Source organism: Boleophthalmus pectinirostris, unplaced genomic scaffold (genome assembly GCF_026225935.1).
Source record: "Boleophthalmus pectinirostris isolate CB_2022bp ecotype Guang Dong unplaced genomic scaffold, ASM2622593v1 HiC_scaffold_2, whole genome shotgun sequence".
Classification (NCBI taxonomy): Eukaryota; Metazoa; Chordata; class Actinopteri; order Gobiiformes; family Gobiidae; genus Boleophthalmus; species Boleophthalmus pectinirostris.
In genome coordinates this window covers 21,428,320-21,456,060 of record NW_026571152.1, presented here as the reverse complement: position 1 = coordinate 21,456,060, position 27,741 = coordinate 21,428,320, and the positions used below count along the sequence as shown (strand labels likewise).

The 27,741-nt window shown below is 39.0% G+C and overlaps 1 protein-coding gene across 2 annotated transcripts in view; it reads left to right on the top strand.

Annotated features, from left to right (window-relative positions):
• Nucleotides 1-22,296, top strand: part of tspan18b (tetraspanin 18b) — a 69,980-nt gene extending 47,684 nt beyond the window's left edge. For both annotated transcript variants that reach the window (XM_055155998.1, XM_055155997.1), the window contains exons 2-9: nucleotides 2,292-2,375; nucleotides 13,872-13,967; nucleotides 16,605-16,799; nucleotides 17,437-17,511; nucleotides 18,235-18,333; nucleotides 19,241-19,417; nucleotides 20,702-20,785; nucleotides 21,532-22,296. In XM_055155998.1, the coding sequence (XP_055011973.1) occupies nucleotides 2,373-2,375; nucleotides 13,872-13,967; nucleotides 16,605-16,799; nucleotides 17,437-17,511; nucleotides 18,235-18,333; nucleotides 19,241-19,417; nucleotides 20,702-20,785; nucleotides 21,532-21,579 (777 nt within the window). In that variant the 5' untranslated portion in view covers nucleotides 2,292-2,372 and the 3' untranslated portion in view covers nucleotides 21,580-22,296. The remainder of the gene's footprint in view (nucleotides 1-2,291; nucleotides 2,376-13,871; nucleotides 13,968-16,604; nucleotides 16,800-17,436; nucleotides 17,512-18,234; nucleotides 18,334-19,240; nucleotides 19,418-20,701; nucleotides 20,786-21,531) is intronic.
• The last annotated feature ends 5,445 nt before the right edge of the window (nucleotides 22,297-27,741 follow it).

The following is a 27,741-nucleotide window of genomic DNA, read 5'->3' as shown; positions in this document are numbered from 1 at the left end:
TTTCTATCACATCAGCAACTATTTGTAACATTTCTGTTTGAGGGACATCGGGATATATCGAGAGAGATATTGAGGCCAGTATTGGACTTTTTATTGTAGTCGCTATCAGCATTAAATCTCCAGCATAGTCCAATATTTTGGTTTGGTTTCTGCTGCTTAAAAAATACACACAAAGCTTTGTATGAACACTTTAATACAAAGAGATAGCGGAACAAAATGTGACTACTCGGCTATGTTAAAGTTTTGTGTTAAAAAGAAAAAAGTCTTTGGGAGAGTTTTTAGTAACTTTAAATTACATAACTTGGGGAAAATAATCAAAATCTTCCCAAAATATCACCCCAAAAATATCAGCAGAACTTATTGGTCATTGGTTTTGTTATCGGCAGTGGTCATGAAAAAAAACTAAACATATCAGTCTATCTCTAGCTTTAACACACATTCTGTGTTGTATGGGTCACCTCTCCCTTAATACACGATGTTTTGATTCATATAAGTCTAGCAGAGCATCCAGTAGCTCGTCTCATCCTGACCTGTCCTCTCCCCAGTTTTGATTGGCTTCTCTGGGTGTAATCAGACAGACAGAGCTCCTTGGTGTGTGATGGGGGATGGTTCCTTAGTGGTGCTCCTGCCACTGTCAGTACTACTCAGTGTCCTGCTCATGTCTGCTGGCAATATGGTGCGTTATACTCCTGGGATATTCCCCATCTCCAAACCCTGTCAAAATGAGAGGATGACTGTCTGGATTTCACCATCATCATGTGGCAAGACCTGTTCATGCTGCTGTAGACAGCTCTCTCTCTTTCTTTCTCTCCTTTTCTTTTCCTTTCTTTTTCTCACCAGATTTGAAAGTGTCAGTACCAAAAGCTTTGAACCTTGCTCCAAAGTGTTGTCAGTCAGAACCCAGTGGTGCCCCTGCTGAATATTTTTACACTATGAAACTTCAAGACAGCTGATTTAATTGGGTCCATGTTATTCATACCCAATGACCTAGTAACATGCAACAGTTGTAGTATTAGTAGTAGTACAATTAGCAGCAGCAGTAGTAACAGTGGTGCTTGGAAACATGATGTAATACTAGTAGGTGTAGTGGTAGTGGTTGAAGTAGTGGTAGATAGGGATTTCAGTTGTGTAATAGTATTTCAGGTACCTTAACTTCTACTCAATATTTTGATCTGTTCTGTATTTGTTTTATCCAGAACAACTTTAGTACTAGAAAGTGGATATAACCGGATTAGAAATCCAGTTCAAACATTCCAAAACTACATTTCTCATTCATTTTCCCATAGACTTTCCAAAAAAAATGTATTTAAAAGTTTGAAATTTTGCTCAGGGCTAATCAGCTATGTGGTAACTAATGGCCAAAAAAACTATAATGTAATTTAAACCTGCTTCTGAAACGTTATAAACCAGTAAGTTATTAAAGCATTTCGCTGAATCTTGCATTTTAAATGTGCTTTTTGGGCATAAAACAACTGTATTATGGATATTAGGTAGAACGTAGCTGGTTGGATGCCTTTGAACTGTTAATATTAGAGTTTTTCACTAAATCTATGGGGAAACTGAATGGAAATTTTACTTCTGGAACCGGAGCAGGCAGCCCCTGTTCAGCTCCATTGTGCCATAATGTAGTTGTTCTAACACTAGTATTAAAAGTAATAGTATTTTGATTTTTTTTTTTTCATCCACTATTTATTTTAAGTCAGAGGACACTTGCTCTCAAGAAAAGCAGGCATGATACATTCTTGTTCATTATAGACCTGGCTTGAGATGCATTGTGCGTTGACAGTGCAGCAATGTGTAGACGGAGGAATGTGGTACTACTTTTCAGTGAATAATGCATGAGTTCTTGGTTTGCTTCAAGGTCAGAACAGGAGCAGTACAGAGCCTTGCAAGTGTCTTCTCTTTTAATAAAGGTTAATTACCGAGAGAGAAGGTACATATTAAGACCCCATGAGACACATATGCAAATTTTACCTGACCAAATAGAAACCATAGCACCAGCACTTCTAAGGATAGCACGTGTATAATTTTGCCCTGAGCTGTGATGTGAAATATAGATAAAAATGGCCCTAGATTACACCACAGTTGGGAGCAAGGGCCTCCTCATGCATTATAAATACCAAGCTAGTCATTTTAAGCGCCCCAGAATCTGATTTTGTCCCAAGCTGCAGCTGTATTTGGCCTAAATGAATTAGAGCAGGCAGTGACAAATGTGCCACTTTTGTTTCTTCTCACTGTTTATTCATCCCATTAACACTGCCCTGACCCTGTGTTCCCTTTTGTGTGTGCAGCTCATGAGAAAAGGAGAGCCAAACCAGTCTACCAGAGTTGTCCTCTTCACCTGAACAAAGACGTGGCCCTCACAGATACCCATGGTAAGATAAGCACACTGTATATATTTATTATAACAATAATGCCTTGTACTTGTAATTAGGCCTGTGATGATAGACAATAATATTGAAACTAACTTATGCCTCTGGCACAATATCCCTAAACCAGAATTATCCCCAAAAAAATATTCTAAATTGTACACTTTAGTACTTAGTTTGCATCTGTAATGAGTCATAGGAGTTATTTATTCAACCTTCTACAGCTGAAATCTTATTGCATTGCAAAAGAAAAGTTCCCACGATAAATATTGTCCCCCAAAAATTATTGTTCCATTTGTCATGTATTGAACAATAACTTGGTATAGTAAATATTGTGACAGGCCTACTTGTAATGCTCTTTACAAGCTCGACAAAGCCTCTCAAACCAATGTAGCCATTACTCATTGGTGATGGTAAGCTACTTTTGTACTCACAGCTGCCCTGGGATAGACTGACGGAAGTGAGACTGCCAATCTACCCCTCCACCCACTACCAACACTCACTCAAATGCCACACTATGCAAGAATGGGTGAAGTGTATGTTTATAGTAGCATTGCATATGGTCAGAGGTGAAAATAATTACTAACTATTACATGGTTTAATTTTTGTTGGAATTCATAAACTCGACTAAATTTATTAACCATGACAAATCCATTCATGTCAGACCAAATTGATTATAGAAATATAAGTTGTAAGTTAAAAACAAGTACTAGTATGTCCAATTGTATTATAGTAGTACCAATTCATGGGATTCAAGCAAGTGCTTCCTTACTGATTTGGCAATCTCATTTGGCAGCTGTCCTCTGTTGTTATAGCAATAACACAATTCACATGTTTAGGGCAAAATCCCATCCCATCCAACACCCAAATTATGACTTTAAAAACTCAGTGTTGCAATTTAAGTACAGTAAATGATGAGAGATGTAACAGACTACACAATAGATCATTTACTAAGTTAACCTTAGTTTGATTTGATGAAAGTTTTCTTAACTCCTCTTGCGTTCTACCTTGGAAAAACTTGTAGCAAAAGCATGAAGCCACATATTTCCACTGCATTGATTCTGCCCCAGTGGCTTCCTGTTAATTCAGCAGAGAAACAGGCGAAAGTGCTTGTTGACAGACTCCTTTCAGTAAGATGCTGACAACATTGTTACTGTCGACAGGAGGCCGAGCATTGTGGAGAGCGGTCTGGAGCAGAGAGCAGCAGACAAGTGCTTTTGTCCCTAACCAGCTCAGCAGTGGGACTGCTCTAGACCTTTGTTACCCAGTCATTTGCATTGGCGTTCATAATATTAGTATTCCAGTCACAACTCGGCCGCAGCAGACACTATGGATGGAGAGGTTAAAGGGGAGTTTTAGAGCCAGACGCCATCAGAAGTAATCAGTCATAGCACAGACATAAAAGAAGCCATACAAACATGTGTGCATCAGGTGATGAATGGACTGGGCTACTCTGTCTATCATTTATTCATTTCCTTTCAGCTTTTCCATACCTTCTGCCTTTTAGCTAACCAGAATTTGCATATTTTTTGATTTGGTACAGATTAAGCCCTTCTTAATGCAAATCATTTATTTATTGATTTAGGACTATAACTCAAGGTCAAACTCAGGTCTAAATAAAATAAGAATATGCATTAGTATACTAATAGTAGTATAAGTGGAAGTATATTTAAAATGTTTTGTCAGATGCCCTTCCTTGTGGTTTTATATTCAGAAATTCAACTAACACTATGGTGGCTTGTGAGCTCTTCTTATGTTATGTTAATATTAATGGTGTTTTGCAGTAAGCTTTATATTTATAACATGTTTGGGTCATTAAGAGTCTTTCCCTGTAAAGTTTTGCAGATGTGTTGGCAAAGTTTCTCAGCTTTCTTCCCATCCATAAAAACTTTAAATGCCTTTCCAGTTTCCAACAGCATTAATGTATTTAGGTTATGGGATGGTGTTATTTGGGTTACCTAATATTAGAGCAAGTGGCCATACTGTGAGTCTACCATTGGACTGGCAGACTGTATTATTAATAGGCACAGTGTCTGGTCTAGAACATGAAATATTGATGCTGGTTGCCCCCCACTGCACAGCTATAGCCACTGAAGCAAGTTCCAAGCAACTCAGCAAGTTATAACTAAAGGATAATGAGATCTTTATTCAGAAATGGAGAAGTACTTTAAATCTTCATGGCTATTGCAGTTGTCGTATTAAATAAATATTGTCCAGCCTAGCTATTAGGTTTACTACAATGCTACTTCACCTGCTGTTATCTGTAGGCGATACATTGCATATATACTACTACTGCTACTATTTTATAGTCCAATGAGGTTCATATGGTATTCCAATAATTTATGTTATTAGGTTCTTTATTCAGACCAAGAGTTTGTTTTCATACCTGACAGTTTTGACTGCTTTCTCAGAATGGTCCATAAATTGGGACAAGGGGGCTTTTTTACTCTCATACACCTGGGATACTGTCCTAAGGAAGTCAGACTATAGATGGTGCTGTCATCCTGCCTCCACTGGTAGGAAAACAGCACCAAAACCTGTATAAATGAGCTGACCAGACACATCTCAGCAACATTATGTGACCACTCTGAGGAAGACCACTAGTGAGTAGTCGAAACTGTCAGGTAGGAAAACAAACTCTTGGTCTGAAAAAAGATCCTAGTAACATATACTACTACTTTATATTACTTCTATAGAGCAAGCCAGTCCTTAATGATTTTGTGATGCTCTTTCCCCAGTCAAAAGATATAATATTTTGAATTCTCAATGGCCATTGCAATTGAGGACTGTTAACATAGCTTCAAATCTAGTACATTTACTTATTTTGGGATTCTACCTGCTTTCTTATGTAAAAGATGTTAACTGTATAAATTAATTGGTAATAATTAAAAATCAATATGTACTTTTAAATGTGCTTAGCTTTTCTTGTTTATGACTCTGACCCATGTAGACAAAGACATAAGAGAAAGGAGACTGAAAGACAGCCCTTATGTAATGCAGAATATTGAATCCCTGTTGTAGAAATAGGACACCACCGCACTGCGTATCCAAACACATCACCACACATTGGGTTCTTTTCTTTTAACATGTTACTCACAAAGAAACCTTCAATGGAAGCGGATCTCCCTTTTATCTACCACAGTAACACAAACATTCAAATTTAGTGTTTTCTTCAAGGCTTTGTTTTGATCTTTGCATTGCCCGCAAAACCTCAGCAGCTTGTTAGATAAACTAGGTTACTCCGCTCTGTTCTTTTCATCAGTTGAACTTTAACTGTTCCTCAGATGTGCACACAACAACTACACACTCTTCAATAAGGGAGAACACAGCTTGAGGGCATTCAACACCGGGGGACTATAGCTGTATTCAAATTAACATATGGCCCTGTGCTAAACCCTGGGACTGATCTCTCATTAGACAAATGGCTGGCCAAGCTGTCCTCCAAAGTGCTGGGCCATGCGCTCTTTTGTTTCCACACAGGAACTAGTGCTAAGTGGAGATGCCAAACGCCGCTCCGCAGACAAAGGCCCTTCTCACAACACATCCGGGTTGCCTTGACGACCACTGTCTATATTTAAAAGACTGAGATGTGGTAAAAATAACTCGACATACAGTTTTAGCAAGTCTGCCTGTACCCTTCATAAAGTCAGATGTGAAATGAGTTTAGGTCCAGTGTGCCAAAATAAGTTATTGTTGTGGTGAAGTCGAGTTGATCTTTGCCCCTTGTATGTTTACACACTGGGGGTCCTCTGCCTCAAGGCTACGAGTATTGTCTTTCAATAAACCACCCACCGCTCTCTGGTGCTCAACACATCTGGCATAGAAAACATGCTGTCTGCTGTGGTAGACACCATATTACAAGAATTATGTCTACAGGCTACTTTTACAACTTTTAAAACATTGTTGTACTTGTAAATCACTCTTGATGGCAAATGTAGTAGCGGTAGCAGTAGCAGCAGTATTCTGAGTACTTCTTCTTGTTGGAATGATCTTCTAAGTATCCTTTAAACAGCCAAATTATGTATTTAAAATACACTTTATGTTGTAATTGTCCAAATAATTTCCCTTGTGGAAAGTTTGTCTAAGTCTAATATTAATATGTATTATATTAATATTGTAATGTAAATACAGTAATGTCGACTATAAGTTACAACGCTATAGATTCTTAACAGTAGTGTGACTGATATTGAAACTTTCCTTGCAACTTTCCCTGCAACAAAACACAAATTTCCCTCAAACAATATTCAATAGCATCCAGTATTTAAATCTAATTATTAGTCCTTCTGCAGGAAAGTCCCAGAGCAGTGTGTCATCCCTGGACTCCCTGTGGGAAAATCCAGACACGATCCAAACAGCCGCCTGGACAAATGCTCATGTGTTCATTGTTTCTTTTGCTACTACTAGCCCTCGCAACCTGGGACCATCCACTGAACTCCATCTACATCTCCAGGGGATCGATGCCTCCATGAGCCTGTATCGACCCAGTACCTCCAGTCCCTCAGATAAAGGTGCTGATATGATTAAGTGAGAACCTGTGCTTTGAGGAAGCACACCCAAAGCCCAACTCATATCAATCCTATCAGTCCTAGAGTTAACCAAGCGGCTATCAGTGCCCCTCCCCCACTGTTCTTATCTAAGGAGCCGCAGAATCGATTTCACTGTAGGAGTATGAGCAACTGTTGGTCTGCACTAACAGCTGGACGGCAGCCCGGGCGGGATGTCAGGAATGTGGCCTGCAGTGCTGTTGACGACACATGGGAGTGAGTCTGACTGTGCATTTGTTCACTGTGTGTCGGCTCCTGTTAATCAGCCTGTTGTTAGGAGTGTGTCAGCTGCTGGTCAGAGGACTGGTGCCCCGGGGAGTATACAAGCTCATTTAGGGAGAGCAGACCACAGACAGAGCAGGACCAGATAAGAACTGCTTTATGTCCTGATGATACATACTGATAGATATCACTCTCCACTATCTACACATCAGATGTATGTGGATAGATGTGGGTCGAAGATTTTCCACCTGGATCTCATGATCTCAAGGCCCTACTCTGAGGCAGCAGAGCACACATGCACAGGGCTGAGCTCTCAGTGTGAGCTACACCCACACACAAAGCTGCTGCCTTTCACATACTTGTGAACACTTTTTGTGCACCTCTGCCTCTGCGTTCTTGCTGTTGTGTGAGCGCTGTATGCCCTCTGCAGGAGCACACAGGGTTATAGCTGCTTAGCATTCAGCACACTTCAAAGCTGCTCCGTGTGGCAGCACAGCCCAGGGCTCATTCTCTCTAATTGGAGGTTCATTAAGGGACATGTGTGCCTCCAGAGAGGCCCACTCCAACTGAGGAGCCGCCTCCGCTCGGGATGTCTGGCTGTTTACTTCTGCAGCTGATGGAGGAAATCGAGCAATAGGAAAATGGGGCTTAATTGAGATAAAGGGTGATGTGGCATGTGTGTGGTCTCTGGGTGTCATTGTGAGGGGGCATTAGCTGCTCCAGAGGGAGTTTCAGAGTGGAGCTCACTAAATGGAAATGTTCACCTGCCCCATCTGCACACAGTCCCAGGTCGCGGTATGCTCCCTCAGGGTTCAATTACAGGTGATCATTTACAGGGTCAATGACATTAAGCAGGTCAAGCTGCGACCCTTATCATGCTACAGTTTAATGAATATTTGCTATTGGGGCTCACACACTTAGAGTATGACGGTGGTTTAGGGGATGTAGGAGGAGACACTCTTTCCTTGTTGTGCCGATGGCAACTGAGCGGAGAATATGTTCTCACTTCATTAATCATGCCCAAAATGTCATCTTCAAGGAGATCCTCAACCTTCAATGCCTGAGCTGTGTGTGTATATATATATATTTTTTTTCATTCAATACACCTCATTTTGATACTATAAAATATAAATTCTATCTTTCTAACTTCTCTAACTAAAACATGAAGACAGCCCGTAGCCATGTTTTACAATTCTACTCTGAGAGAAGAAGAATGTAGGTCAGATGGTTTGCCCTCATTACAGAGCTCAGGCTTCTTTTCGACGCTGCAAAGTTGATTTAGCATCTCTTCTCATTAAACCACTATCAAACTCCAGCACGCTGCTCGGACGCTGCTGTTTGCCAGGAGTAAACAATGGGATTGTGCTGTCAAGAGCCTCCTCATGTTGTCAGTGTTGGAAGACGTTGCAGACAAGTTGACATTTACTGGATATCTCAGTGAAAATACTGTCACATTGAAAACATGCATGCAGTGAAATTTCCACTCGTAAGCAGCACAGGGCAAAAATAGGAGCGGAGTCAGCCTCCACAATATATCATTTCAACATCGTTAGTGCAATGTGCAAATGGCAATAGCTAAGCAAATATTGTCGACAGCTTGCATTTGGCTGACAGATGAGTTTATACTGTGGGTAATTATGCAAGTATCGAATTTAGCATTATATATTTTCAGCATTTTTATCAATCTTAGCTTTGTATTTAATTGGGAAGAAAACTGTTCCAGTGCTGAAGAACAAAGTTGGAAAATGTTTCAAAGGTAGTTGTCTACCTGTAGTTTTACAGACAATGTCTTGGAAATCATCATCCAAAAGTCCCTTTCAGTCTAAAGTCCGGTGGATAATCTAGTATTTAAAGAGCTCATATTACGCTAGTTTCTGATCTATGTTATAATGTTGTTTCACACATGTTTAACACACAGCCTCCGTTTCCAAACGGAAAACATTCTGTTCCACCTTGTGATGTCATGTGTTAATACAGGAAGTGCTCCACTGTGTTTTTAAACTCTACTCACCTTCTCTAGAATCATTTAGATAATTTATATATAATTAAAGTTTGGGAATTGCTGGTCTCTACTGACAAAATGTAACAGGTATCTGTTAACTTGAGAATTACCACTTCGTGACATCACAAGGTGGGACAGAGCATTTTCATCTTTGAACATGTAGACTAGACTGTAGACTAACAAACCAGGTTTACTCAAACGTGTGAATGAAACCAAACACAGCTCTGGGTATGCTTTTGGGGAGGCTATGGCATTATAACATGGCTAAAAGCTCACAAGACTCAATCTTACATAATGTAAGACCTTTATATTACCCAGAGTTAGATTAGTACTGCCTCCCTTCAGTACCTTGAGACTGAAAAATGATTTCAAAAACATTGTAGATGACCTTGATACCTTTGAAAGCTTTTTTTTTTAAATTATTATTATCTTCGACCATTTCTGGACAAATTAAGGATTGCAGTTACACTGAAGAACAAAGTTAAAAATTGTGTACTTAATTACATTTGACTATTCAGGTTTGCTACTGTGGGTCTTGGACGGTGTACATTTTGCCACTTGCTGAGAGGCATACTGACAGTTATCTTTTAGACATCCTAAGATTTAAGGCAAGGCAAGGCAAGTTTATTTGTATAGCACAATTCGTACACAAAGTAATTCAAAGTGCTTTACAGAATAAGAAATACATTAAAATCATAATAAATACAAATCAAAACATAAATAATCATGAAGATTAAAATTAAAAAAGAGAGACATAAATTGGAGAGAAGATTTAATACTTACAGAACTCCTCAAATGTCTGTTTATTTGTTTCACGTTAACATGGTATGTTATTAACAATTTTTGCTCCTTTTTACAAACTTCAGTCAGCAGTCAGCCGCCCCCTAGTGCTCTCCAACTGCACTACACCTTAATTTTGAACTTGCCTTACTTCTTAAACTTGCAGTAATTTGTTGGTGTAGCCACGGCTCCTGGGGAGTGAACTTGACTTCCCTGTGTATAGATAATGTTGCCTGCAGAATTTCCCTTACTACTTTAGCGCACTGAAGCGTATGCGGCCGGCCAGTGATGGATGAGGACCTGTGATCTCCCGGGAGTCATGGGAACGACCAGTTTGTTTACGCTGCACTTTCTCTAGGGTCTCGGTGGCAGGTTGATTTATTCACCGCTGCTGTGGACCATAGACTTCTTATGTCGGGGTCTTTGCTATAACCGTACTGCCCACTTCATTTTTGTAGCATTTTCTACACTGTGAAGTTATGCAAAATTGGCTTGAGATCTTTTTTTTTTTTTTACCTCAAAGATGAAAGTGAATAGGGAGGAAAGCTTCAGCGCATTTTGAACAGAGCAGCAAAGTTGGAATCTCATGAGTACGCCTTGTGAAAAAGCTACATACGAAGATTGGGTTTAGTTGTTTTTAAGGATCATAGAAAGCAATGGTGCCAGTCCTTTGCCAGTAAAAAAAAGTACCTCATCAATATAACTTACAGCATGTTGGAGGCAGATTTTACCAATACAAAATCAGAAGGGAACAGCCATATAGAAAAAGCTGTCTAAAGTCACAGTATGTAATATTTAAGCAAAAAAAAAAAAAAAAAAGGAAAAAAAAGTCTATTCTGGCCAGGGTTGCATCTCCACAAACTTGCTATTCGGCCTGGGGGAAGATCTCGCCCTGCAAGTTTTCATGACATCATGCAGATGATGTACTACCACATCATACTGCACCTTTAAGAAATGTAAGATTTCAAATAATATCATATGATCTTCCTATGATATTTTTATTATTACACTGTTTTTATGTTAGTCCCAAGCCTTAATAAATAAAGAATGCATTATGTTTTGTATTCTGACCCTGAATGCAAAAGTACATTCAAAAGTACTTTTATTCTCACCTCTTTTTTTACTTTCCCTCCTAATAACTACTATCACACGTTGTTGTTTCAGATCAGATTTCTTTTCCAGCTTGTGTGCACCCGACAGTTTATAATCTTCTTCGCCAAAGCCTGACAAAGGGAGCCGGAGCAGGGATAATGGCCGTGCTGTTGCTCTGTCTCTCTAATACATGCAAATCTCAATTAAGACCTGCTGCGCTCTCATTAGGCCTCTCAGCGCGCCTCTGAAAAGGAAAGGGTTAATTAAAGCCCTCCTCATCCTATACAAGGCTCTCAGGCCGCTCTTAGGGTTGTGATCAATACCTCAGCATCTCATTATGATTTAGAGGAGGTGTTTAACTGTAGCGCCAAATCAATTTTCCCTGCGAGTGGAGTGGGGGAAATAATAAGCCGTGTGCACAGCCAGGGGAAGAAATGTTCTCATTTTGTGTTAACTGGCTCTCACAGCACGACAAAGGCAGCCTGCTTTTTATTGTTCACTTCTTATCACGGCAACTTGAATAATGAGGGAAAACTTTCAGACATGTTTAAAACACAATGGAATTAGGAAGATAATGGAAACTAAATGAGAATTTGTTCTGTTGCTTACTTAAATGGGAGATTATAATGAAGTAAGATTAACATCAAAAGAAAGTGCTCAATTAGTGTATTTTGTACAAGAAACAAATCAGTTGTAGTGAACCAAGGATATATTTAAAATTAGCCAAAGTAATACGCAGTAGTAGGTGTGTCATGATTTATTGTTGTTAATCATGGTACACATATGACAGTTGTAGCAGCAATTACTGAACAAATGGTAGTGTACAAAGACAGAATAGGTAAACTGGGTGAAGCATTTGCCAGGAAAACCTCAACATATTGAACAGTGAGGGTTGAGCCATCAATCTTTTGGTTTGTGGTCATTAACTAACCACTTGAGTTTCTGCTGTAATTGGAATAACAGTGTTTGGATCCTGTTGACTTATATCTGAGAACATATTTTGTTGTATATATTTCGTATACTTGAATTTCAAATTGCGACTGCTTTTTCCACTCCTTAAAAGTAACACACCGCCTGTCAGCAGCAGTGTTTTCTATAGTGGATTTGCTAAGGTTAAGGTTATCCCTGCTGAAAATGTTGGTTCTTCGGTCGATAAAGTGAAAGTTGGGGTGAAGGAGGGGCAGTGGCAGGAGGCAGAAGTCCTTCAAAGAGAGAGAGGATTCAGAGGCTGAGTCCGTGCTAACCCTGGAGAATCGCACTGACACTAGCAGTCTGACAGAAAACCCGTGCGAGATCAGGAGATTACTACTGACAGGCATACTCCAAAGTGTTCACAAAGACGGAGAGGAAGGCTTTTAGACTTTTCCATTTGGACATGGAAGTGTGTAGCTGCTTTATTGTGTAAATAGAAATCCTTTGAGAAATTGGGCTTTAATCCGCTTGATACTCAGGCTGTATCGCTATAGGAGTGCCAATTAATAATCATAGCTACAAAAGCAAACACAGCGGGTTTATTTTTCTGGAGTAATTAATTTTCTTGACTAAATTGAATTCATTAATTTGATTTCTAAAAGGCATTTGCATGTCCCCCTCATGTTACTTTGTACTGGGAATCTGGGGATCATAAGTAAGGGTCTATTATGAACCAGCAGTAGCAGTAATTTGTGCAAGTACTTTTAAAGGTGCACTATAACTTTTCTGGTAGAGATGCTGCTTTTCTCCATAGAGATGCTTTTCCAATATTCCACAGTATGGCATTAAACTTGTATCTCCATGGGGACAATGAGGAGTTTCCTATAGGTCAGATCTGAGAGAGGCAACTCTGCTCACAATATAAATGCATGTTTTTCAGGGCACTGAGCAATAAAACATCTGTTATTGGATGAATGCACGGTGGATAAGTGCAATGCTATACTGTGGGGAAAAAACAACTCTATAGAGACAAGCAGATGGCAAACGCTGCACCAGAAATGTTAGTTATAACATAGTATTTAATCAAAAGAAAACTTCTGATGAAATGCTATAGTGATTAGATAATGCATTTAAGAAACATTATCTACCATATCACAGAGCGCAACACAAATGAGTATAAACAGTAGGTACATTTTTGCTTCATAATTGTGTGGTTGGACATGTCCTCTCTGTAGAGGAGATGATTCCTAAGACAGCCTGCCGTTGTGGAAGCTCTCATTCATTTGTATCTAATGGGTTAAATTCACTAAAAGCTACTTGGCAGATCAGTTATAGACGTATATAGGACCATTTATAGAGAGAAAGACCCTATATTGGCCTAATGCAGGACTGGGCATTCTTCATTATAGTCTCTGCTTCACCAAGATGGGCTCTCATCAGGTAGAGTGTGTTTCTGTCAAAGAGAAGGCTGGCTTATGGGAGCAAAGGGCCTCTGCTTCTCATTACATTAAAGGGGCAGGCCAAGGCCCAGAGTCATATCCTTAAAATGCCCTTAAATAGAACAAGCTATCAACCCCATCTGTCCAACCAGCACTACTGAAAGGAAAATCATGCCAGCTGACAGTGGAAGTGCATTTTAAAATTACATAAGCTGCATGGCGAGATGTGTCAGGTTGACCGACAGTGCGTAGGACAAACTTGTAGTTACTTAGAGATTGGTGAGAAGGTGCGATAGACCAGGGGAATAATGCTGGGATTTTCAGTTGAAATTGGACCAAATGAACTGACAGAGCTGTGCGTCTGTGTGGGTTTTGAGCTTGACTGGCAGAATTCATTAAATATGTGAGCATGTTTTTTACAGTCTGTGTTGTGTCATTGGCAGGAGGAGAATGGAGGGAGACGGGGAATATTTGGCACTATTCAAGTTGTTTTTTGTCTTTTCTTCTTCAGGGGCAGGGAGAGGCTTCAGCGCGGGGGACCACCATGGAGGGGGACTGCCTCAGCTGCATCAAGTACCTCATGTTTGTCTTCAATTTCCTCATCTTTGTAAGTATTTCTATGGCTCTCCGAGAACTTCTCTGTTCAATGTTTGAGTGTCCAAAATACATGATGTTTGGGGTTTTAATAAAAGCTTAAAATGTAGAGATTCTACTGGAAAATAAATATAGATTGTAAAAGAATTCAAGAATATATCTGTTAACAAGCAAAAAATGAATAAAAATTAGTAATATGCTTTTAACGTATACCAAAACAAACAAGACAAATAAGCAGCCAGCATCTAGGGTTTGACACCTGGGTGCTGTCCCAGGTCTTTCTATATGGTGTTTACATGTTCATCTGTGTCTGGTTGGGTTTCTTCTTGGGCACTGTGGTTTCGGCCATCAATCCAAACCATACCCTATAGGTAAAATTCTCCAACTAAAGTGGTCCTGACCTGCAATACAGTGACCACTGCTCCTGAAAGGTTTCCCTTGCGGCACTGGGTGAAGACTGAATCAAATGCAGTGAATGAATTTACCCCGTTTCATAAAGGACAGCTTAAGTATCCTTTATTAGTCCCTCTAAGACTTCTTATATTGAAGACCTAATATTGAAGACAATTGGATAATTGCATTGTACAATAAACTGTAGCACACTCTGGTCCCAGGACCACTCTCTGGACATGTCTCTGCTCTAATGATTTAAGATGGTGTGGTGGCCGCCCCCTGCCCATCTCTCTAATGGAAACACATTTGCATTTCATTAGATGGAGCCAATCTGGTGCTGATTGTATCAAATTCAACGGTGATTAGATTTGAGGGCGCTGACACATCTGAGGCCACACGCTTTGTGACTGGCACCTGGGTTTATCAGCCCCGATCGGACAATCAACAGTAATCCTGTTATTCTGTGAGGGGGAAGGGGCAGAGGAAAGGGGTTTGTCTTTTCCTGCTTTATTAAGTGCAGCCAAACCATTTAGAGTGTCCAGCAGAGCTATGGACTCACAACAAAATCTGTTACTACATCCCACTTCCCTGTCACTAACAATACTTCAGCATCTTCCTGTTTTCTATTTTGTCAACTTCTGAACCAATTTTATTGCTCTATAAATGACATGACAATAATATTTTATTACATAATAATTTTTAGTTTAAATTGTTTAAATCATAGATTTGAAACTGTAAAGCAATAACGTGAACTTTGCTATAACTTAACATACAATGATGGGTGTTGCTATGGATTGCAATATTGGCAGGACAGATAATGGATAACGTTATTGGCTCAAAAATCCATATTGGACCAAACTTAAATCAGTTGTGCACCTTATGTTATTGACCACTTGAATATTACAGCTCATGTGACATTTTAGAGTCTTATTTCCATTCACAATTTATTTTTATGACAGAGTAACTAATTCATTATACAACTCCCCTCCCATCCAGTACCCTGTTTGTCTTTACCTATTTCACACACAAACATATTTTTCAAGCCCAATGAGCTCTCAAAATGACTACCTCTGCTGCTCTGCTTCAGCGACGCTCATTTGTGGAGACCCAGGTCTTTGCCCGTGACAGGGAGACAGCTCGGATCTCTCCCCCACCTCAGCACCCTCCTTTCTTAATCACATGAGTCAGTTTGAGCCCCTGCACGTATAGGGCTTTAGTGAGAAGCGTGCTAGCTTGGAAATAAGCTTGCACCACTGTGGATATCCCTGGCAGGTTGGGGGGTTAGCGAAAAGAGGGTGTTTCTCCTTCCATTCCCACCAAGACAGCGATGTAGATAAATCCAATTTGATTTTATTTCTGCCATTGTACTACTCACAATTGTCTTTCTGGTGTCTGTTATGGTTTTTATGCTGTGAAAATTAGAAGAATATTTGGTATTCTGTTGAGATTTTTCTTGTTTATTCATAGGGAAATCAAGATTTACCTTGGAGACATGTTTATTTCTTGTATTTAGTTATAAAACTATGCATAGATTTTTTTCATTGAATCGATTCTCTGCTGGTGGCCCTACCTCTTCATAGTAACATTAGTAAGCAGCAGATTTTCGTTTTATGTGTATATTAATGTGAATAAATGATATGCAACATTTTTGTGTATGACTCATCTCAAATTCTGAGTTTTGGATATGCGTGGTGGATAGGGTGTAGGTTAAAACTTGGATTTTCAGAACACACAAATCTTTTCATACAGGACAATACTGAAGTACATTCATGAATCCATCAAAATCGTCAAAAAGCTAACATTTAACAATTGCAATATGCTCATAGAAGTTGTATTAGCATAATATGTCTCCTTTAATTATTTGCTGTTGACCCGATATCTACAAACATCTGTTACATCTGGGTATCGGGGTAATCCCAACGTTGTTAACTTATATTTAACTTTTACCTTTATTTTATCTTATGAAATGTAAACAAAATTATATCTGTTACATACAAGGCAGGGGACAAACTTGAATACAGCTTATAACTTTCACAAATCTTTTTTTGAGAGGACAAAAGAAAATGGTAACATATTTTCCCCCATAGCTGCATTTGCATCAGTGAAAAGAGGCTCATCATTTTCCATTATTAGAAATCTTGTTAAATATTTTGCCTGCCACTGGGGATACCAAATAATCCTCTGATTCCTCATTAAATTTTCTTGAGCATGTCTATTTTGTCTAACCACCAGAATTCTCCTCTCTTCTCCCCGTCAGCTGGGAGGCTCATTCCTGCTGGGAGTTGGGGTGTGGGTGCTGGTGGACCCCACAGGATTCAGGGAAATTGTAGCAGCCAACCCTCTGCTCTTCACGGGGGTCTACATCGTCCTGGGCATGGGGGGCATGCTCTTCCTGCTGGGCTTCCTGGGCTGCTGTGGAGCCATCAAAGAAAACAAGTGTCTGCTGCTCTTTGTGAGTCCACTGGAAAACATGATGACAGCGTTTTATACTGTACCCTATTTAGATGCAGTATACAGTATTTTCCTACAAGCGTTTTTAGAACAGAAAAATGTGTTGACAATGTTGTTAAGTGTCCATATATTACCTCTAACAAATTTGCCAAACTGATGTATTTACCGTAACTGTAGACCCTTATTTGTAACTTTTCTGGTAGATGAATTTGCATGGAATGTTATAAAGTATGGTAATAAACATATCTATCTTCATGTAAAGAAGCAGGTGACGCCACCAGGCCAGGTTACATGTCAGATCTGTAGAGAAGAGACCTACTCATAGTAAGAATGCATCTAATTGAAAAAAAATTTAAAAAAGGATGTGTTTATTGCCATACTGTCAAACATTACAGATAAAGTAAAAATATCTCCATACTGCGATATCCCTCACCAGAAAACTTAGATGGTGCAAAAGGCACAACAGCAACATCTCATCTGATTTTCTTTCCCTCAGTCTCATGAATAGTTAATTGCGAGTGAAGAGGCTACAGCCAGAATGAGTTTTTGAGTGACTACATGCACTTTCTACTAGATTACCTCACCTTACCCAGCCTGCTCTCACAATTTGTAATATGTTTGTTCTTTTCTTATTGCAGTTCTTCATGCTCATCCTCCTCATCTTCTTAGCAGAGCTGGCAGCCGCCATCTTGGCCTTCATTTTCCGGGAACATGTAAGTGTATTTTATTCATGTGTTTGAACTAATTCATGATGCAGTATTTTATTGTTTCACATGAATCGTAACTTGACCTTTTAACCAGTTTTAATGTTAGATAGCAGGTTGTAAAGAGAAAAGCAAATGTATTTAGTACAACAGTTTTTAGGTCACATTGCCTCTGGTCAAATGTGATATATGTGGTTTGTTTATGTCTAGACAGTTGGAAAGTTATTACTGCTAGTGCTACTAAATAAACCAATGGTGGTGTTAGGAATGTCTAAGCTAAATAATAAACATACTGTGCTGCTATGAACAAGTAGCTTTATTTCTTTTTAGTTAAGGGTTGTACTGATTTCTGTTGCACATAGACAAACCAAAATGCCTGTTCAAGTATGTGTACAAAGGCAACAGAAAATTATATAATTATGGTTGAATTTCACCGGGAGTTATTATACACTCAGCATAATCACTTTTTCATTTTTCATTGAGCAATTTTCTGAAGTTAATTATATTGATTATGTTCCTTAGTGTTTATTTGAGATTACATGGCATTGCACTTGTGTTCATTGACTGAATAACAAGTCTTAAATCTATGAGGCCGTACATTAATTAACTGTTCTGTGAAAATACTTCTTTGTACTTCTTTTGTCTTCTAAAGTGTAGAAAAAAAGAATAATAATTAACCTGGAAAGAATCCTCCTTGTAATAAAACTACTGTGTCCTCTGCGTGACCTTTAGCTGACCAGAGAGTACTTCACCAAGGAGCTGAAGAGGCACTATCAGGGCGTCAACAACACGGACGTCTTCACTTCTACATGGAACGCCATCATGACCACGGTATGCCCATAAACACACAGCTGTGCTTTCAAGCAACTGTCTGTCAGGCAACCCAACCTACTATGATAGGTGATCAAGATGCTGTAATTTGGGGAAGTAAGTAAGCAAGTATGGCAAGTGCGGATGCCAAAAATAAAACACATTTTAAAAAATGCAAACTGTTTTTTATGTTATTGAAACAAGTCAAAATCCTATAGGAAATATATTTTGGGGCAACAGTAGCTCAGTTGGTGGAGTGTTTGTCCTCTGATCTGAAGGTTAGACATAAACATCATTGGTAGAGCAGTCAGATCCACTGACAGCTCCCACAGATGAATGGGCAAGACACTTAATTCATCTCATCCCCAGTGTATGCGTGTGAATGTGTCTGTGAATGTGTGTGTGGATGGCTGACTGGTTCCTTGATGTAAAGAGCTTTGAGTGCCTCGAAGTCGGAAAAGAGTAATATAAAAATGTGACCACTGACCATTTACCATTATGTATTAAACCTTTACAAAGGTTAACTTCACTTCACTACACTTGTTTTTTACTGTTTTATTAGTACAATTCCAGATGTTTAGGTCAATTATTCATAAATACACATGTTTTACAGTAGCTATTCCAGTTATCAGAGGTAAAAAAAAAATATACATTATTTGACGTAAAGTGAACAGACAGGAAGAGAAGTCATTTAATATTTTTTTTAAAGACACGGGTTTGCAAAATTACAACTTAAAACACCCCTAAATTAAACCTTTAAAAAATTGGACCTCTTTACACATCTTGTTACGTTCCACAGTTACAAACCCAGACATTTAGGGCACTGCTCCTTTCCTTTTGCCACATGAACACACGACTGACCGCTGTTGCTCAAATAGCCAGCACTCTCTTTTAATGGCCTTTTCATTGTCCCCCTGTCCGCCTCTAGTTTGACTGCTGCGGAGTGAACAGCCCTGAGGATTTTAAGGACAGTCTTTTCCGCCGCATCAACCCGGATCATGTGGTGCCCGAGGCCTGCTGCCAGCGCGCCAATCAGGCCGGAGAGCTCGCCTACATCAGCCAGGAGCAGTGCCTGTCGGGAAATATGATGTTCCGCAATAATAAGGTAACTGCTTGACAACCGTCTTATCAGCACCTTTGCCTCCACCTGTCCCCCGTGCATCTGCTCCGTCCTGTCTGCGTTTTAAAGCACATTTCAGCTTAATTAGAGCAGGAGACAGTTGAGGGGTGACACCCAGGGACCACTGTGGCTTCTCCATGGCTGATTACTGTCATGGATGTCGGTGTGAGTGGTGCATATTAGAATAGTTGGTATTCACTGGAAGTATGCACGGAGTTGAAACATGTGAAATGGGAAAGTTGACTTTGTGCAGTAGAGAAGGTTTTGGGGTACCTGGTGTTTATAGCAGAAATTAAACATAGAATGATCTGACTATATAAAAACAAAAAAAATATGAATTAAACTATAATGCATTGCTTACATTTACATTACTTTTTGAGGACTTTTTTCCATTCAAAATATATAAAATTTTTTGTGAAATGGGAAAGTTGAATTTGTGCTGTAGAGAAGGTTTTGGAGTCGCTGGTTTCTATTGCGAAAATTAAACAAAGACCTGACAAATATAAAAACAACAAATTTATGAATGAAACTATAGTGTATTGCTTACATTTACATTACCTTTTGAGGACATTTTCCTATTTGAAAGATGTAAAACTTTGTTTAAATTGGTAATTACTATAGCAAAGGTCATAATTTCGCATCATAATCAGAAGTCTCTACACAGTGAAGAGTTCAGCTGGGATTTGTTACTTAATCAGGCAAATTATGATTAATGGCCTGTCAATTTTTTTTTTTTTACTTTTTAACAATTCATAAAACTTTATACCACCATGTTCTCTCATTCCTTACTGTTATCCACAATAATACAGTCAATTTTATTTGTATAAATATAGATATAGATATAGATATAGATAGATAGATAGATAGATAGATAGATAGATAGATAGATAGATAGATAGATAGATAGATATAGTGAAAATATTACTTGTTACTCAGTGGCTTGTTATTCAGTGTTTGAATATGAAGGATGTGTTGAATGAGTTAGAGCAGATAAGAGGAGGAGGCTTGAACCGTGCTTTTCCACCTGTTGTTGTTCAAACCTGTAGGACAATGGCTTCATGATCTGGAGACGTGTGTGTCTGTATTTCTTCACACAAAAAGAGACTCATTAAAAGGCAGTGAGGATGTGTTTCCACAGTCTTTCAATCATCCTTTTGTTCACCGCCTCACTCGATTAAAGCGGGAGTGTTGCTTTAATTGTGTCTATTATTCACTGTGTTTATTGTTGTTTATGGCCCATTCATTCACACTGTGTCTTTGTGTCCGCAGGGCTGTTACTCCGCTGTGGTCGACTACTTTGAACTTTACATCTACGTGGCTGGAGCACTGGCTATTGTGGTGCTGACCATTGAGGTATAAATAAAAATAAATACAAAAAAATACTGAATAATTTTATAAGCTGTATTTTATATTCTTGTGAAAGTAATTATTTTGTGGAACGTTTTATAGTAGTGTCACACTTAACAGTTATTGAAAGTGCATATCCTTGTATTACATATGGCAAGTTCTCCATCTGGTGGTTAAGTGTAGTACAGCAACGCTGCAGCTACAGGCTGCACACATACTGAGCATAACATTATGACCACAGGCTTTCATCATCATGGAATCTATTAGGGTACAAATTAATCGCTTAATTAAGATTGATCAAAATAGCAAGCAAAATAAAATTAGCCAAGGTCAAAATAGTTAATGGGTTTTTAGAAAATCTCAGCTCTTGTGAACTTTTAGCATTACATTTAACAGATAAGCTACTGTAGCTCAAAGTGGTAATAAGTAAATATGAAACAAAAGCTGATATATTATATAGTCAAATATCTCATAATATTGTGGGCTGTCACAGTGCATCAAATGTAAAGCTTCTTTTCTTAAATGCATTGTTTAGTTGCAGCAACTGTAAAAAACAAAGGTTATTACATAGACCATGATCCTTTATTAATATTCCAAAACAAATTGGAGTTTACATAGCCTGTTTCGGTGATACAATTAAACTAAGCATATTCCTCGCTGTGAATCAAATAAAGCAATATAGAACACATCTTAATTTAGAATTATTATTAAGTTATTTACAATTTTGATAATTATTTGTTTTCTTTTTGCAGCTTTTCGCCATGGTCTTCGCAATGTGTCTCTTCAGGGGAATCCAGTAGAGCTACGCCATATGTGAACTTCTTTTTAAAAAGGGAATTCAGGAGTCAAACTAAAAAAAAAGAACAAAACACAAAAAAACAAGCGGACATTTGTAAAGTTGTCATTCTTTTTGTATTGGCTTATGTAACGTCAAACCACTCTAGTACTTCACAGCTGGACTTTTGAGGTACTAGACCACATAACGCACGCACCCAAAGCATAGCGTGATACTGATTTAAAGATTGTGTGATGATGAGTAATTAGGACCAGGTCTGTAGTAGACTGGGTTTGGACCAGACCTGAGCAGGCACTGCACTGACTTTTGGATGAAGAATATTTATATTAAGTAAAGTTGGCTTAATTGTGTAAAAATGTGTTCTATGTACACTTTGTTAGGCTGTTTCCCCTTTTTTCATACTACTTACTGTAACACTCCCCTTAACATGCCTTTTACAGCCACTCTTCTTCAATGCTGTATTATATATATAAGCTGTGTGTGTGAATGGGACCGAATGTATGTATGTGTAAATATTGAATGCTCTATTTGAATGTGTATTATGGTAATGAATGAGCATGTGATCGTGTAAGCCCCTTTGAGCTCAAGTCTCTTTTCTATTTGTTCGGTGATGTTTATTGCAATAGTGGTTTTGCTCTGTGGTTTTAGATGGTGAAATGTATGTGTATGCATTTGTACTAGACTAATGAAAAGTCAATGACATAAATGGCATTTGAAACGACTGTCTAATTGTGTCTTTCATTTCACACAATTGTAGGCCTCCAACTTCCCCATTCTTTTTTCAATATGAGTTTACTAACCTACTAACTCTCAAATGTTGAACCTTATAATTTATAACTTGGCCTTAGAACTTTAAATGGTGCACTGTGTAATGTTTCTGCATCCTGTCTTTCTCTATGGAGATTTTGCTTTGTATGGAATCTTCTACTGTATGGCATAAAAAAACAACGTTAAGTGTGTCACTTCCGGGTCCATAAGAAAGAAGAATTGTAGCAAAATAAAATTAAAAATTAAAAAAAGCTAGAACAGGTGTGAAGTTGCCAGTTGGACTTAGAAGTGACATAATCAAAACTCCATGTAGCCAACTTTTCAGCAATAAAACATCTGGAAATAAATAAATGCAAGATATACTGTAGTCTTCACAGTTTAATGCCATACTGTGAAACATCTCAGGCAAAGCAATATTATCTCCATAGAGACAACCAAGTTGCTCATCAGAAATGTTACATAGTGCAGCTAATTGTGTTGTGATGCATCTGAAACACACCTAGATTGTTTTCCTGTTTGAGATGTGTATATTTTTTATGTGAAAGTGTTGATCACAGACATGTTTCCACATGATATTTAAGTACAAGATCAAGGCTACCGAGATCATTGATGACCTGGAAATAATAATGGTTCTCACATGGATTCTGTCTACTTGGTAGCACCATGCATCTCTGTATTGAGTTGCCAGAATGATATGATCAATGTTGATGATGAGAATATGTAATGATGCTCACAGAAATAGGTCATTGCAGCTGCAGCAGTAAATGCAGCTAATGTGATGTGAATAATAGGTTAACGTGTTTTATTAATGGCCCGTGTGGGTGAAGTGTAGCGTGTGATTCTTTTACCTCCGCTGTTACTAATGTACATGTATTATCTGTATGTCTGTTATTGTACGGCAAGGGAAGGGTCTATGAATGGACATGCTACTTGTGCAAGTTATTTGTGTCACATATATATAAGACCATGACACACACAAAAAGAGATAGATTAGGGTGACCAGATGTCCATATTTACCTGTCCCACTTTTGAGCCCTGTATCCCTTGTCCCAACAGATTTATCCAAAGCCAGTGAGTTTGTTCCAGTTTTATACAAGGAATTTCCCAAGTGTCTATATTTTGGACCAATTTGATACCCACTAAGAGTAAAGGCAAAGAAATGCAGTCAGTTGCACCAGAAGTCCTTTAGATTATGCACTGACCCTCAAGTGAGTCGAGAATGGACAATGGTATGCACTCTTTCAATTTTTTTTATACAAACCATCACCGTTTTGAATGTTGAAAATCTGGTTACTCTAAGATAGACAGATAGGTAGAGAGAGAGAGGAGGGAAATAGAAAGACAGAGAGAGAGAATATAAAGAATAAAAAGTTGATAGAATTGAATTTCTCTTTTCTGTGGATCCTACCTGGAGACCTGAGGGACTACACATAATATAAAGAATAGTTTGGTTGCCAGATATTTGTTTTTATCTAGCCTATTCTGCTAACTTGTCTTGCATAATGTTTGCTATGGACATTTACAGATTGTGTCCCTGAAGTGAAACCTTTTGGAGGTAGAAAGCACATGTGATTACAATTTTCCTAACAGCCTTATTAGAACTCACATTCAGACTTCCTGGATATATGGACATACTTGTTACAGTGATGTGAACCAAGCCACTGCCATCTGACTACTGTTAAGTCTGCTGCCCCATTACAATATACAGCTCATTATGGCAGTTCAAATGAAAGGGAACTGAGGCTGCTACTGTATTGTACATATGCCCTGGGCTAACAGAAACACACTACCACAATTAGTAATGACCATAATAAATTTTTATTTATGTGGCACCACTTTTAACTGTAAGTGCCTCTCAGGAGACAAAATAATAAAAGCTTATACTGTAATTTAAAGTGATAATAAAAAACACACCAGAATAATGAACATTTTGAGTTACTAAAGCGATTTGAGAAGGCGAAAAGAGAGTGCTTATTTTTATAGGTTACAGTAGAAACAAACCCAAAATGTATATCGTTTTTAATGCTTTAGTGAGGTTAAAACTGCTGTTGTAAATTTAAGCACCTACTAGGTTATCAGGGTTGTTGTTACAGTTGACCACACGGGGGCAGTAATAGCCCCCCTAAATGCTTGTGTGGCTTCTGACATAAAAGAGTAAAGAGGCGTTCTTTGGCACTCCAGACGATCGTGTAAGTGCTATTTTTATTTTATTTTTTTAACTTGACTACATTGAGGTTAATAATTACTCAATATGAATTTTCTCTCATTTTTCTCTCAATTCTTCTCATTATTGCAAACAAGAGGAAGCCTATCTTTTCTATCACATTTGCTTGACTTCTCTTGTAAAATCATAAACATCTTATCCTTTTGTGGGCTATTCGTGGGATGTAGCTCCATGTTACTGGTGACATTTTGACGACCTTTAAACTTTCAAAATAGATCATATTGAGTTTTAAATTGTGTGTGTAATTCAAAAAATGTTTAGGTACCTGCACAACGCAGCACAAAGGTCAGTTTGTGCTGCGTATGACAAGTAGGTTACAGACTTAAAATTCGGTGAAGAAGTAGCGTATTAGCCTATTACCCCAAAATGCGCTCAATTATAGGGTGACCAGATGTCCCTGTTTACCCGGGACAGTCACAGTTTTGAGCCCTGTGTCCCTTTTCTTAGCAGATTTATCCAAAACTATCGATTTGTCCCAGTTATATCCAAGAAATGTCCCAGGTGTCCCTATTTTTGGCCAATTTGATCCCTGCCAACAGTAATGAAAGGCATAAATTGACACATGTTCAAGTAAAATATAGAAAAGCTTCTTAAAAATGACCAAAACACAGAGAAAATGTAACTATACTGACTCACATGAATGGGCCGAGTGCAGAACAATTTTTCCTTAATTACGCGTTTCACAATTTTATTATTTCCAACCATCCCAAACCAGTGTCCCAGTCTTTGATTTAGCAAATCTGGTCACCCTACTCAATCAGCTTACAATAATGTGAGTATTTGTAGTTACTTTTCCCTCCTATAGTCTTTGTTTTGGTGCGTAATGACAGGTAGATGGAGTAGAAGCGGGTTTGTGGGAGCCTCCCTACTTCAGAAAGATTAATTGAACGTGGATTGAACGTGACGCGCCGTATTCAAAGCGCTCGCGCCTTTGACAGCGGAGTTCAACGACACCTCCACAAAGGAAGATGTGGCGAGACAATTATCTACGGCACTACGGCGATTCATCACCGCGCCATGTGTCAATGTCGGCCCGCCTGACAGGACCAGTCAAGTGCTATTGATGACGGGCGCCTTGAGTTTCACTGGCGCTTTATCAGATGCGCTTAATTGGGAACACATTCAGGCTGCGGTACGGGGAGAAGCGGCTGTCAGGAGGAGCGCGCATTCCTGCCGCGATTCCCCGATAGGATATCCCGTAGCGCCTCCAGTCTGCTCCCGGGACGGCTGCTGCTACAGGGAGAGGGAGGAGAGGGGGTGTGACAGCGCGTAAAGGTGGAGAGGTGAGTAACAAGCGTGCATCCTTTGGCTCAGCGCTCCATGGATTAAATACGTGACGAGGATTTATAGAGGACTTCAGAGGGCCCTAAAGCGGAGCAGCTGCTTCTTCAGCCTGTCTAGCACCTTATATTTTCTTTACCCCACACTGTCACCTATTTTTATCTTACCTTTCTTTTTTTTTTCCTTTTTTTTTTTTTTTTTTTTTTTTTTACAGTGTTGTCTGAATCTTTGGCCTTTCAAACTCGCCTCCCATTGTCCTCCCAGAGCGCCATATGCAGGCGTGTGTGAAGTGATGGATTCTGGCCTATTTATAAGGTGCAGCCCACAACCTCTGGCAGACCAGACTGAGTGGCCAAGGGCAATAATGAACTTATCAAACATTTGTTTAGTTTGAAATAATGGTACACTTATTCGACGGTAAAGACTACATTAGTTGACAAACCTTTCCTTGACCACACTGGGTACATTTTGGATAGGCTACTTCAGCCAGTTACAAACATTATGTGTTTCTATGCATTAACCTAATCCCTTTGTGAGTATTGCTGTTGCACTTTAAATACCAAAAATGCACTAGAGGATGGGAGGTCTGCTGATGTAGTAACAAGAAAAACATAAAATACATTACAGGTATGCCCAGGTTGATCTGGAGTACTATTGTGACTAAGAAGTTTATATACTTATACCAATATAAAATTTACACCAATGCTATCTATCTTAATTTAGGATAACATTATACATATACACCTGGGCGCCTCCCTCGGGAGGTGTTCCGGGCATGTCCCACCGGGAGGAGGCCCCGGGGAAGACCCAGGACACGCTGGAGGGACTGTGTCTCTCGGCTGGCCTGGGAACGCCTCGGGGTCCCCCCGGAGGAGCTGGAGGACGTGTCTGGGGTGAAGGAAGTCTGGGAGTCCCTGCTTAGGCTGCTGCCCCCGCGACCCGGCCCCGGATAAGCGGACGAAAATGGATGGATGGATTATACATATACAATTATGATGACAAAATTAACCAAGTGAGCCACACACAGATAATCATCCATTCTAATAGAACTGAAAAGAAGTGTCATGTCACAAAAAAAATAGTGTGTTATTTTTGATTATTAAAGAATGCTAGCAGCTTTATGAAGACATCCCACACAGTGCAGCCATAATTCTGAAATGTGCACTGTGTGATAAAAGACTACATTTATTTTGCTTTTACATATGTTTCTTGTCTTATGACCATTTCTCTTCAAACCATCCCCATGTGTGTTCCTGGCTCCTGATGAAGCAGCCTCACTGTGACTGGAGGCTCCTCTGTGATCCAGTTTAAACCAACAACTGTACATAGCTGCAGTATATAGTGTTTAGTGTTCACAGAGATGTTATATTCTGTTATACTGTGTCTATTATGTGTCTCAAGACTGGATATCAATTTGAATACTGGAATAGTGTAAAAATGAACAAACACAAAACATAAGAGAGGGTGACTATCGCAAACTGGGCTACATTGGCTTGGGACTCCTTACAGTCTAAATTATGGGCTGTTTTCCTGTTGGTAAAATAATATTTGGTTATAGTATAATAAGATATAAGAAGCTTATGCTAAATGGGAGATATTATGCTAAATGGGAGAAGGCACTTGGAGATGAAGATTCATTCAGATTGGGAAAATAAACTTATACAATAGGACTATAGCAGGACTACAACATGACCAACCCAAGTCCATATCATGCAGGGCTAAACTGGGCTCCAACAGAAACCAAGCCTGGACCGAACCAGGACTAGTGTGATCACACTTATGTTAGTGAGTGTAAAAATCGATAGAATAAAAATATAACTGTTATGGGCAAATGCAAACAGTTTGACTCATGTTTTATTTAGTCTTATTTAATAAGTATGTCTTTCAGTATGA